The 13138-nt window shown below is 31.5% G+C and overlaps 1 protein-coding gene across 1 annotated transcript; it reads right to left on the bottom strand.

The window, feature by feature from the left end:
- Window positions 1-9315: 9315 nt before the first annotated feature.
- Window positions 9316-11780, bottom strand: LOC18052933 (MDIS1-interacting receptor like kinase 2). Its single transcript, XM_024190684.1, has 4 exons — window positions 11348-11780; window positions 10758-11102; window positions 9877-10644; window positions 9316-9674 (listed from the first exon to the last, which is right to left on the bottom strand). The coding sequence occupies exons 1-4, from the start codon at window positions 11778-11780 to the stop codon at window positions 9316-9318; spliced, it is 1905 nt and encodes a 634-aa protein (XP_024046452.1).
- Between the last annotated feature and the right edge of the window lie 1358 nt (window positions 11781-13138).

Below are 13138 nucleotides of genomic sequence, written 5' to 3'. Positions count from 1 at the left end.
ACTCTTTCTCCACTAAAGCACGTAAAAGTTGCATTTTTTTTTTTTTTGGAAAAAAAGGTCAATGGTAAAGAGCAAGAATTTGATATGAAGTATTTTTTTTCACTTAACAATTTATTTTTGTAGGAAAGATAATTTCATAAAATTTTCATAAATTACGAACGTTATTAGAATGCTAAGAGATAACTAAACCTTAAGGAGATGTTTGGTTGGGGAGAGAGAATGGGGGAGAGGAAAGTAATTCAAATTCTACTTTTATTTCCATTGTTTGATTGCGCAAAATATATAAGAATTTAATTTTTATTAGAATTTAATATCCCTTATAATGTAGAATTTAAATTTCACACCAAAGAGTGAAGAATTTAAATTCCTCTTATGTTGAAAACACAAGTTTCCAAAATTGCCCTTCAACATTTCAACTTCTTTAATGTTATTAATTATTATTATTTATAATTTTATTTTATCAATTTAATATTATAAATAAACTTATTTATTTATTTAATATGAAAATATATAAATATAAATTAACTATCGGACCTTCACCGGAACTTAGCCGGACCACCGCCGGCACACCAGACTTCCGTAGGAAAATAGCCGGCCGATGTTGACCGTCGTTGACTTATATTGACCGACTTTTATTTATATTAAATTATATTTAATATTAAATAGTTTAAGATGTTAAATTATTTTATATTAAATATAAATCATGAATTGTTTTAAAACTTTTTGAAATTAAAAAAGTTTAGTATTAATATTAAATTATATTTTATTAGTAATATAGATAATTTAATATTTAAGGTAAAGGATAAATTTGTCCAAAGAAAAAAATTACAATTCCTTTTTCTATTAAATTTTATGTCAAACCAAATAATAAAATTTAATTTCACTATTCTCTTCCACTCCTCTCTTCTCCTTTCCCCTTCATTCCACTCTTTTCTTCTCCTCCTCTTTCTGAAAACCAAACACCACCTGAGTGTATTTTATACATATTTATTTTGAAATATAATTTCATAAACTGAAAAGTATAAAACTAAAACAAATAGAAACCTCATAATAAATTAAGCGCATAGGATACAAAATATTGGGTTGTTATCCAAAGGAGGTTGAAATTGTTTGCGGAAAAATTACAGATAAAAGCTATTTTAGGAATTGAGGAGGAAATAAACAGAAAAGGGGTTTGAGAAGAATATCAGGGGGGGTGCCGATAGCGCCACTCCTAATTATTAAACCGGCCCATTTGAAATTGAAAGTATGAAACTACATAAAACTATCCCAGTTCAATTTTTCTTGAGAAATTTTTGGCTTAAAATAATGACACGGATTTTGAATTATTAATTTGCAATAGATTTTCAATTAACTTTAGATTTTAACCATCTAAATAGATTTTTTTTCTTATTTAAAGTCAATTTCCTTCAGCTAGTTTTTGTACTAAATATACTTAAGATTAACAATACATATAATAGAAATGATCTCTGGGACATTTTTAGTAGCGAAGTAAAATGGAGCTAACAATATTAAGCACGATGAATATTAAAGAGAGACGAAAGATGATAAATAACAAAACCAATTTTTATAATTAAAATATAATATAATATCAAGACCGTAAAAAAAAGAAAAGGAAAAAACAACCCTAACCAAAGATTAGAGGAAAAATAATCGAATTATTAAAACTAATATTCTCGGACGCTCAGCTGTGCTAGGCTTTATGTGGGCTCCAAGCAATTGCTGACCATTGATCAGCTGAGCACCGGATCCGATTCCAATATTCTCACTCACAGCAACTCAAACACATGCACTCCCACCAAATAGCGATTAAAAAAATACCCAAAAATTTCAAAAGTAATAAATATCCTAATAACAAAAATAAAATATAAAATATAAAATCAAAATCTGAGTCTCTCAAGAACCTATTACTGCAATAGTAGAGCAATGACTGAGAGGAAGAGTAAGGAGCAAACAAAGCCACCGGAAACAGTCACCAGGAACGCAGCTCCGGCGTCCATGCTCGGCGACGGCGCCAGGTCGACATCCTGTTCACTGCCGACAGCTGTCATTGGGAGAAGCGCTGCAATAAAGAGAATCAAAGCCACAGATCCGCAAATACTAACCTGCCCCATCGCTGCATTAGAACTTAAAGAGTGTTAGAGATTTTGATTTTGTGATATGAATTTTTTTTCCTCCAAATTATATCTTGTTTTGGTTTTGTAACATGAGCAATTGTGAATGACTCTTTGTATTTATAGGCTTGAAGAACCTGATTTCTTTTGAGATAATAGCAAGAAGGTCCCTAATGTTTACAGAAATTTAAATGAAAGGTCATAAGTGATAGATAATATTTTTGCAGAGACCCTGTTGTAGTAGTTTAGGTTGGATTATTTATGGTATTCTTCCTCGTGAAAATTTTGGGCGGCACAAGTTCGGCCAAGCTAAAAAGCTTAAAACACTAATTTAGCACACGATTGATAAAAGCATGATTAACATATCTTTAAATTAGATTTTGTTTTAATTTTCACCGGTTTAATATTTTTTATTTAAATAATATTGAGGACCTATATGGTTATTACCATAATTATCATGTCATATACAATATTGAAAAAAAATCTAAACCCAAACAGGTTAGTAAATAAATTATATATATTTTATACGATTAATACTTGTGTAATTTTAGATTAATTTGAATTTATTAACTTAATTTATATCATTGTTTATTGAATTAGAAAGTCATGTTATGAATTATATCGTATATATAGTCAAGTTTTGTTGAAAGTTCAATAATATGTTTCTCAAAATATGGAGATAAATAAGTTTATCTGTAAGCCGATTTTCAAATATTTAACGGTTAAATGATTGATTTTACTTGTGAATCTTTAACAAATTCTAAGGATAGGACTTCTATGAATATTTTTGCAAGATATGTCTTTACTTATGATGTTTCAAAAATTTAGGGACTTAATGTTATTACCACTACCACCACATAGTTTAAAAAGAAATTTGATAGCGACGTGTCGGGTTTCCATCATTCAAGCGGATCCCACAACGGCTCCCTTTACTTTTAGTCTTGTTACCTTTTTGGCCGTCGAATAGCTAAAATAATCTAATCTAACGGTTGTGAGTTGAGGAGAGCTTGCTCTTTAGACATAAAGTAAACAAAGATAGTTAAGTCTTTCGAAAAAATAAAACATGAAAAACACAAAGATCGTTTTTTTTTTTAATATTGATTAACCATCAGATTATTGTATTATATAAGTATTTACAACAACTATTATTATAGCAAAGATATTATACTGATATTTACAATCAAGTATACATGATTGGGACTTACATTATTATATTGAATTCTATGAAGTACATGCCTAGACAAATAACCCCTCACAGGAGAGGGATATCCATACTCCACACGTATTTTACAAGGGAGAAAAATTTTTAAATATGAAGAACATTTAGCCCCCACAATGCTTTTGTGGGGGCTAGAACCGCTGCCCTCACAATGCTTGTGAGGGCAGCAGCCCACCACTTCGACCAAGGCCGAAGTGGCAACACAAAGATCGTTGAGAGCAGAGCGATGTAACCGCAAAGAGGAACATAGGCCGACACGTGGCGCATAGTAGTGAGTTTTAATTCTTCAAAGGGAACCTTAAGTTACATGTAATATAACTTATACTCATTCACATGAACAAAAAATAATGTGGAGTTTATTCACTAGTTAAATGAGTGGTGTAAATTATATTACATATAACTTAGCCCTTATCTTCTTCAAAAGTCGTTGTGCTGTTGTTTCCTTGCTTAAAGAAAATTTTGACTCGGTTGCTTTACTGACAAACTAGCCGCTAAGGTCCAACGGTTATGGACGTCTTTCCTTTTCTTTTCATTTTCCTTTCTAAATTACTTTATTATTATCTCCCTAAAAATTTACATTTAATTTTAAAAAAAATTAAATTTAACTTTAGAAACAAATATATATTTTTATTAGCTTTTCTAAATTTTTAAATAATTTTTTATAAACTTTATCAGAAATTAATGAGATTATTAATCGTTATCATAAATATAACCTTACAATATTATTGGCATTCAATTGTGTAAATTATTTTATTAATTTTACTCTTAAATAATTCAGAAATTTTAGATAACGACATTATGAAATCTTATTTCATTTAAGAATAGACATCTTTGGTTGAGCTAGAATAAATTATATATTTATTGTATGTAAAGGAATAAAAAAAATCTTTTTACAAAAAATAAATAGTAAACTTATTCTAAAAGTGATTATTAAATTAGGATGTTGCTAGGATAATTTATAATGATAATGTATGATGCATCAAATCCAAAAGTTATTTTTGTAAATTCAATCGTAGTTTTATTGAATCAAGTTTTACATTGTTGGAATAGGTTAATATATGATACATTATAATGTATCATAACATGGTTCCTCAAATAATTATCTGCTTTTTTCGATCATGAAAATTTATCTTAGGTTATTTAAAATTTAATTAAAAGTAGGTGAAATTTCAAAATTTACACTTTCAACATTTATAAACCACCAAAACTAATTATGATGAGATAAATATACTTTATTAGGAAATTATCTAGAAAACTCTGTATTGCAATCCAACAGCCTTTGCTCTCTTTATTTATCTACTGCATATATGTTGGAACCCACCGTGCGTCCGAATTCTAGGATTCCGGACTAAATAATTCCTCTCTTTTACTAAAGAAACTAAAATATTATTAATAATAATAATTGAAAAACTAAAATAAAAAGACAATAAATTACAAGTGAACCATGCATGGATTAACCGTAGATAATTGTATCATAATATTACAAGTGATCAACCGTAGGTAACTTGTATATTAGGTATTGCCATATTTAACTTCTTGATAATTACTGTTACATAATTTCAGCTCTTAATTATTTGTTTCTTCTTTCTCTCTGGAGAAATATGAATAAAAGAATCATTTTTTTTATGGTTCTTTTTCAAGAATTCATATTGGTTGGTTAGTGACTATTAGGTATTTGAGCAGGAAAAAATGCACCCGGGGTCTCAGCGGATGTATCATACCGATAGCTAAAATCCAGAAACAAACAAGCAATAATTTTGATATCTTTAGTGGCGTTTATCTGAAGAAACAGAGGAAGCAAAGGAAAATTTGCTGCTGATGGAACTTGGAAAAAACTCTGTACCGTTAGATTGATTTCAAGTTCAAGACTTAATACGACTAGTATTTTAAAACAAGGAAGGAATGATAGATGCTTGCAGACTAAGGTCTTGTTTGGTATCGATGTTGGGTAGTTATAATTTTCTAAGTTATAGCACAAAATTATATAGTAAGTACTGCCAATTGTGGTATAAAAGTTAAGTTGATTTGATCCCACACTTATATGATGAGAAGCCTATAATATCTTTATAATTTTTTAATCAAAATTATTAGTTAAAAGTTATATTGATTATACACTCCCACCTTTTATTTTATAGTTACAACTTTTGTTTCACAATGGTTATAACTTAGAAATTACAATACCTAAATACTGAACATGACCTAAGTCTTATATTTTATTTCTTTACCATTTATGAAATGAAAGAGCAATGTAATTTAATTTGTCAATCCAGTACCTTCTTGATGACCTTCAAGCCAATTGATGATAATTAATTACATGAGAGAATTTGATCACTTGATTGGTGCTTCAATTTCTTGAATTTTAGACTTTGCGGAATATCTAGTCATTTTCGCTTTTACCATATCAACTTCAACATTGCCGTTCCAATTAAATTGATCACTCTTATGCGCCAATGCAAAACGACATGCAATGAAACTTCTGTGAAGTTAGGCTAATCATTTGTCTACATTTATATCTGCAGTCTACTCAATTAAATAGTGAAATAGAGAATCCAAAATTTGTTAAAATTTGATTGGGAAGAAAAGCCCATGTCATGCCACAATATGGAAATATTCCCACTCTTATTTACAGTTCTGAGAACTCATGAGTTACAATAATTATTGCACACGATATTAATTTATAAAAATAATGTGGATGGAAGAAGATTTCCTAAGCACAATAGCAAAACTTGCTGACCTTATTTGCACTTGCAATTCACACAGAAAAAAATACTTTGAAAATTTAAATTTATTCAATTTTTTATTTTTCACCTTAAGTTTACTATTTGTATCAATTATCTATCAAATTGACAGAATTACCATTGTAAAATAATTAGTACTATAATTTTTGCTTACCTTTTGTTTTTTCTTAACAATTGCTAACAATTTCTAAACGTCTAAAACGAGCCAGACACCACCAACAACAATTATCTTGTGGAAAAATTTAGAACTTAATTGTATCAAAATTTTCCACAGATTCAAGTAGAGACTACTTTTCGAGTCAAGGTCTTTTCGGGCTATATAATTTATCTTTTTTTTTTAATTTTTTAAGAATAGATATTACATAAGTGCAACCTCTCCAAGTTGGTTTAATCCAGAATATTCTTTTTTTTCCTTAATTTTTAAGTGTCAAATTAATATAATTTACCGATATTAAAACTTGCTGACCTTATTTGCACTTGCAATTCACACAGAAAAATAATTAAAGATTTAATAGTTTAGATTGGAAGCACCAATTTCACTATAGAAGAGTTACTTTCATTTTTATTCAAGAAAGACAACGGTTTCATGAAACCAATATTCACCCTTACCAAAGTTTTACAAAATACTACCAACGAAATACATTTAAGATTACACTTTGGGATATCTTGTGGAAAATTTAGAACTTGTATCAAAATTTTCCAAAGATTGAAGTAGATTTCTTTTGGAGTCTTTTGGGGCTATATAATTTAGTTACAAGTGAAGGTCTTTCGGGGCTATATAATTCTGGAATTATTGTTCGGTAAATTATTTTATTTAATTTCACACGGAGAGAGCACTCTAAATTTGCATGTCTCTTGTTTGTTGCCTTTGTTATTAATTTATTGCTCTTGTTTGTATTTTTGAGTATCTTCTTCATCAGTTAAAAGATTCAAGTTGCTCTCAGAAGATAATGAAAAGAGTTTGGAACTGACTACAATCAATTGTCGGCAAACCAAGATTTGTTAATTACTTTGTATCAACCTCACAGGTTTTGCATATTCCTAAGGTGATTCAATATTCATTTACGAATGGATAATGGAGAAAATTTGGTGTAAATGAAACCTGAAAAGAGAAAATTTGGTGGAATTCAACTCAAGATGAAGACTTCGAAAGCCATTAAGATTTTGGAAAAGCATCGAAAGTATGTGAGGAAAAAAGACAACGGTTTCATGAAACCAATATTCACCCTTACCAAAGTTTTACAAAATACTACCAACGAAATACATTTAAGATTAGCAATTATATTGATCATCCTCTATTAGTTTCTAAGTTGTGAGATGGAAATATCTTGAATAGCAGCATGCTTTACCAATGGAGTCTTGCGAGTGATGAGAAATTCTTGAGACACATATTGCATTGTAGGTCGAGACTTTGGGTTCGATTGCAAGCATGCAAATGAAATTGTTGAAGCAAGAAGTATATCTTGAATAACCTTTTGATCAACTGGAGGTGGAAGACGTTGGTCTAAAACATCAATCAACATGATTTTTGGATCAGATGATGATGATAATGACGAAAGAAGGTCCCTTGGATGCTTTCCCATTAATACTTCAAGCGTCACCACTCCAAAGCTATAAACATCACATTTCTCCGTCATAACCATGGTGTAGGCAAGTTCTGGCCCAAAAAAAAAAATGTAATCATAGAATGTAGCTTCCCACTAATAAAAGAGATAATTCCATTTGTGAGTTTCTCTAGCCAGCTGGCTATCTATTTAAGAGAGATGTTATGGGATATGACTGCAATATAAAGCAAAATAAAATAAAATTGAACCAAATAAAGGATCGATCATGAGAAGAATAGATATCATAAGGGTAAACCTGGAGCTATATATCCATATGTTCCTGCTAATAGAGTTCGATTGGACGAATCAGCATACAGAAGCCTGGCAGTGCCAAAGTCTTGTTACTAATACTAGCTCATAATCTTGTTATGGAGACTTGTTAATTGGTGAATTTGTCGCCAGTTTTGTAAAATTCCAAACTATACTGAGTGCTTATAACGATAGGAGTAACTTTGGTTCCACAACCCAGAGCAGAAGATGTCTCCAATTCCATGTTTAATCATCTAGAAGAAGCTAGCAGTGTCCAAATTAGAATATATTACTGTATGTTACTAATTAATCTGAAAAAAAAAAACTGAAAATATAAGTGCAATAGCTGAAAGCAAATCAAAAGTTGAAAAGGCTGAGTTAAATGATCCATATTATCTTTTTTCCTTGAGGAAATCACAAGAACAGATATGGCTATTCAAGTATAAAGTGAATTTAAGGAAGGTACCAAAAGTCTTTGTAATACTTTTAGAATTTGAGCACCAGGTCTTATTGCTTAGCCTTATTATAATTTATTCCAGTCTTTGTAATCTATTCCAGTTTTCCCACAAACCTAGGCAGACGTGTTTATCGTGTACCACCAACAACAATTATCTTGTGGAAAAATTTAGAACTTAATTGTATCAAAATTTTCCACAGATTGAAGTAGAGACTACTTTTGGAGTCAAGGTCTTTTCGGGCTATATAATTTATCTTTTTTTTTTTTAATTTTTTAAGAATAGATATTACAAGTGCAACCTCTCCAAGTTGGTTTAATCCAGAATATTCTTTTTTTTTTCTTAATTTTTAAGTGTCAAATTAATATAATTTACCGAACAGCAACGCACACACGTTTGTCGCTTTTCAAACAATCAATTTTGACTATTTGAACAATAATTCCAAAATTGACCCTTAGCCTCACACAAACAGAGATCACTAAATTTGCATGTCTCTTGTTTGTTGCCTTTGAGTATCTTGTTTGTTGATTTGATCTCACACTTGTACGACGATAAGCCTATAATATTTTTATTATTTTGTCAAAATTATTAGTTAAAATTTATATTGATTATACACTCCCAACTTTTATTTTATAATTACATTTTTGTTCTAAAGTAGTTATTTGTTAAAAGTTACAATACATTAATAACAAATATGACTTAGCACAATAGCAAAACTTGCTGACCTTATTTGCACATGCAATTCACACAGAAAAAATAATTAAAGATTTAATAGTTTAGATTGGAAGCACCAATTTCACTTTAGAAGAGTTACTTTCATTTTTATTCAAGAAAGGCAACGCTTTCATGAAACCAAAATTCACCCTCACCAAAGTTTTACAAAATGCTACCAACGAAATACATTTAAGATTAGCAATTATATTGATCATCCTTTTATTAGTTTCTAAGTTGTGAGATGGAAATATCTTGAATAGCAGCATGCTTTACCAATGGAGTCTTGCGAGTGATGAGAAATTCTTGAGACACTGATTGCATTGTAGGTCGAGACTTTGGGTTCGATTGCAAGCATGCAAATGAAATTGTTGAAGCAAGAAGAATATCTCGAATAACCTTTCGATCAACTGGAGGTGGAAGACGTGGGTCTAAAACATCAATCAGCATGATTTTTGGATCAGATGATGATGACAATGATGAAAGAAGGTCCCTTGGGTGCTTTCCCATTAATACTTCAAGCGTCACCACTCCAAAGCTATAAACATCACATTTCTCCGTCATAGCCATGGTGTAGGCAAGTTCTGCCCAAAAAAAAAAAATGTAATCATAGAATGTAGCTTCCCACTAATAAAAGAGATAATTTCATTTGTGAGTTTCTCTAGCCAGCTGGCTATCTATTTAAGAGAGATGTTAGGTGACATGACTGCAATATAAAGTAAAAAAAATTAAATTAAAGCAAGTAAAGGATCGATCGTGAGAAGAATAGATATCATAAGGGTAAACCTGGAGCTATATATCCATATGTTCCTGCTAATAGAGTTCGATTGGACGAATCAGCATGTAGAAGCCTGGCAGTGCCAAAGTCAGCAACAAATGCCTCCAAATTTGAGTTAAGTAGAATGTTGTTGCTCGATATGTCGCGGTGAACAATTGATGGTGAGCAATCATGATGCAAGTAAGCCAAAGCATGTGCCATGGCTTTTACAATGTTCACCCTCTTAGCCCAATCCAACTCTACGGCTTCTTCATTATTGTGTAAATTGCAGAACAAGCTTCCTCCCTCCATGTACTCGTAAATGAGAAACATGCATTTTCTGTGCAAGCAAAAACCGTATAATTTGACAATATTACGGTGCAGTACTTGAGAAAGTACTTGAGCCTCGTTTCGGAAACTCTTGATGAATGCCAATTCCTCTGTTTCTGAAGTGTGAAGCTTTTTCAGTGCAAATACTTTGCCGTTGGGAAGCTGTGCCTTGTAGACGCTGCCATAGCCTCCGGTACCAATGCAATATCTAATGTCAAAATCTTCCGTGGCTCTAATCAGATCCTCGTAGACAATCCTACCATCATAATTCCATACTGAAAATACATCTATGCTATTGGTTGCTCTTTCCTTGAGTTCGGGTTTCTTGTACTTACGTTTAACAAGTAGCAAGCGTGCAAAGATTATGACTACGGTGATGGGAAAAAAAATTTCAATAAAGAGAACCAGAAGTTTGGTTGTATCACTTGGTTGTATCACTTCTGGTAAAAACACATTTCTACCAGAAGTTTGGTTGTATCATTTGGAATTGAGCTGCTGAATTGGTTACAACTAAGATCCAAATAGCTCAAATCGGTCAAAAGACCTAGAGTTGAAGGAATCGGCCCAATTAGGCTGTTACTGCCCACATTCAACTCGATCAAATTCTTCAGGTTCCCAATTTCCTGAGGTAGTAGACCACCGAACATGTTGCGAGAGAGGCTCATATAATTCAAATTGGTTAAGCGACCAAGAGTTGAAGGAATAGGCCCAATTAGGCTATTAGTGCCCAAGTCCAACTCCATTAGATTCTTCAGGTTCCCAATTTCCTGAGGTAGCGGACCACTGAGCTGGTTGTAAGAAAGGCCCATATTTTTCAAGTTGGTTAAACTACCAAGAGTTGAAGGAACAGTTCCAGTAAGGATGTTTTTAGAAATATTTAGATAGACAAGATTCCTCAAATTCCCAATCTCTGAAGGGATACTACCTGTTATACATTTACGTTATCCATTTACGAAAATAACCAAAAAAAAGAATTAAAGAAATTAAACGTTGATATTAATAGGAACAATGGTAGAAATGTGTTTTTACCATGTTAATTATTTTTTTTTCAATTAATATGATAAAATAGGCCAGGTTTACCTTTGTTTTTGTCAGTATTCTCTCAAACTTATCCATTTAAATATCATTGCTCAAATAATATGCGGTAGTGAAGTTAATTTCGTATGTTACCTGTAAGCCTGTTCGAGGACAAGTCCAGCCGTTGGAGTTTTGAAAGAGCACTAATTTCTGGTGGTATGCTTCCAGCAAGAGGAAAGGACTGGAATGTCAGATTTTCGAGGTTCGGAAAGCAAGAAAAGTTTAATTGGCTAAGCTGTACCGGTTCCTCGAAGCTACCATAATCCCTTGATAAGTGTAGCCCGATTATGCTTCCAGCTGAATTGCAAGTGAATCCAATCCACTTGCAATGATCCGAAGAGTAGTTGGCCGTCCAGAAGCTGCTGTCCCACCAGCCAGTATTGAGTAAAGCTTTCGCTTCTAACTGTAAGGGTGACAAAGCAGATGCTGTCACAAATGTACCAGTTCTAGCAGCAACGTTATCACAAGTAAAAATTACAACCCATACAAGGGCCGCCAATCTGAAAATGGAGGATGCCGGATCCATGCTTATAATTAACTTTTCGGTTGATGGAGCTATTGGATTCATGAAGCTCTTACAAAGTTTATATAAACATTTTAACCCTGGAAAAGGACACCATGAGCAGACTCATAGTCGTCTTCTATTTTTCTTCCCGCGTTAAATCCTCCGCCCGTACATTAATCGCCACACACGTTTTTCAATCACAATAGCGAGTCAAGGTATTCTATGGCCTTTTAGACTTTTGAGGGAATTTGGTTTCTGCATATGATTGGTGTAAATCTACACATATATTTTGGTTATCCTCAATAACATTGCTTTTTTTGTTATTTTTCTCTTTTTATTAGTGACTGGCAATCACACGTTTACTAGTAAACTTGGGGCCTGGTAGAGTAGCTTCCAAATAACTTCATTTGGCTAGTCTAAATGGAGGATTTGGACAAATAATGATATGGAAATTATAGGTTATCCATCTTAAGTTTACTTTATTATAAAAAATACTTTAAAAATTTAAATTTGTTTAATTTTTCACCTTAAGTTTATTGTATCAGTCATCAATCAAATTGATAGAATTACCCTTGTAAAATAACTAGTACTATAATTTTTTTTTTTTACTTTTGTTTTGTTATTTTCTACCCTATAAATTTGTAATTTGTGTCATTCTGGGAATAAAAATAATCAAGTAATCAGTAAAAATTGGTTTTGGAGCCACACAGATTTTTATTAGTATAAATAAATGGTCTTTTATTCATGACTCAAGATAGTCATTGTCCTTAATTTATTGACTCAAGATAGTCAATAAATTAATACCAAGTACTGCCAATTGTGGTATAAAAGTTAAGTTGATTTGATCTCACACTTGTAAGATGAGAAACCTATAATATCTTTATTATTTTTGGCAAAAATATTAGTTAAAAGTTATATTGATTATACATTCTCAGCTTTTATTTTATAATTACATTTTTGTTCCAAAGTAGTTATAACTTAGAAATTACAATACCTTAATACCAAATATGACCTAGGTCTTTGATTGATTATATTTATTTACCATTTATGAAAGAACAATTTAATTTAATTTGTCAACCCACTGCCTTCTTGACGACCTTCAAGCCAATTGATGATAATTAATTACATGAGAGAATTTGATCACTTGATTGGTGCTTCAATTTCTTGAATTTTAGACTTTGCGGAATATCTAGTCATTTTCGCTTTTATCATATCAACTTCAACATTGCCGTTCCTATTCAATTGATCACTCTTATGCGCCAATGCAAAACGACTTGCAATGAAACTTCTGTGAAGTAAGGCTAACGATTTGTCTACATTCATACTGCAGTCTACTCAATTAAATAGTGAAAATAGAGAATCCAAAATTTGTTAAAATT

Source organism: Citrus clementina, unplaced genomic scaffold (assembly GCF_000493195.1).
Source record: "Citrus clementina cultivar Clemenules unplaced genomic scaffold, Citrus_clementina_v1.0 scaffold_2, whole genome shotgun sequence".
Lineage (NCBI taxonomy): Eukaryota > Viridiplantae > Streptophyta > Magnoliopsida > Sapindales > Rutaceae > Citrus > Citrus x clementina.
The sequence above is the reverse complement of the archived record's forward strand: the minus strand, read 5'-3'. Positions and strand labels throughout refer to the sequence as shown.

Excerpts from the sequence above, each read along its gene's own strand:
- LOC18052933 (XM_024190684.1), bottom strand. The coding sequence starts at position 11,780 with ATGGATCCGGCATCCTCCATTTTCAGATTGGCGGCCCTTGTATGGGTT. Across the intron at positions 11,103-11,347 it reads GTCCTCGAACAGGCTTACAG|GTAGTATCCCTTCAGAGATT; the intron begins GTAACATACGAA and ends AATGTATAACAG. Across the intron at positions 10,645-10,757 it reads GATCGAGTTGAATGTGGGCA|CTTCTGGTAGAAATGTGTTT; the intron begins GTAACAGCCTAA and ends GATACAACCAAA.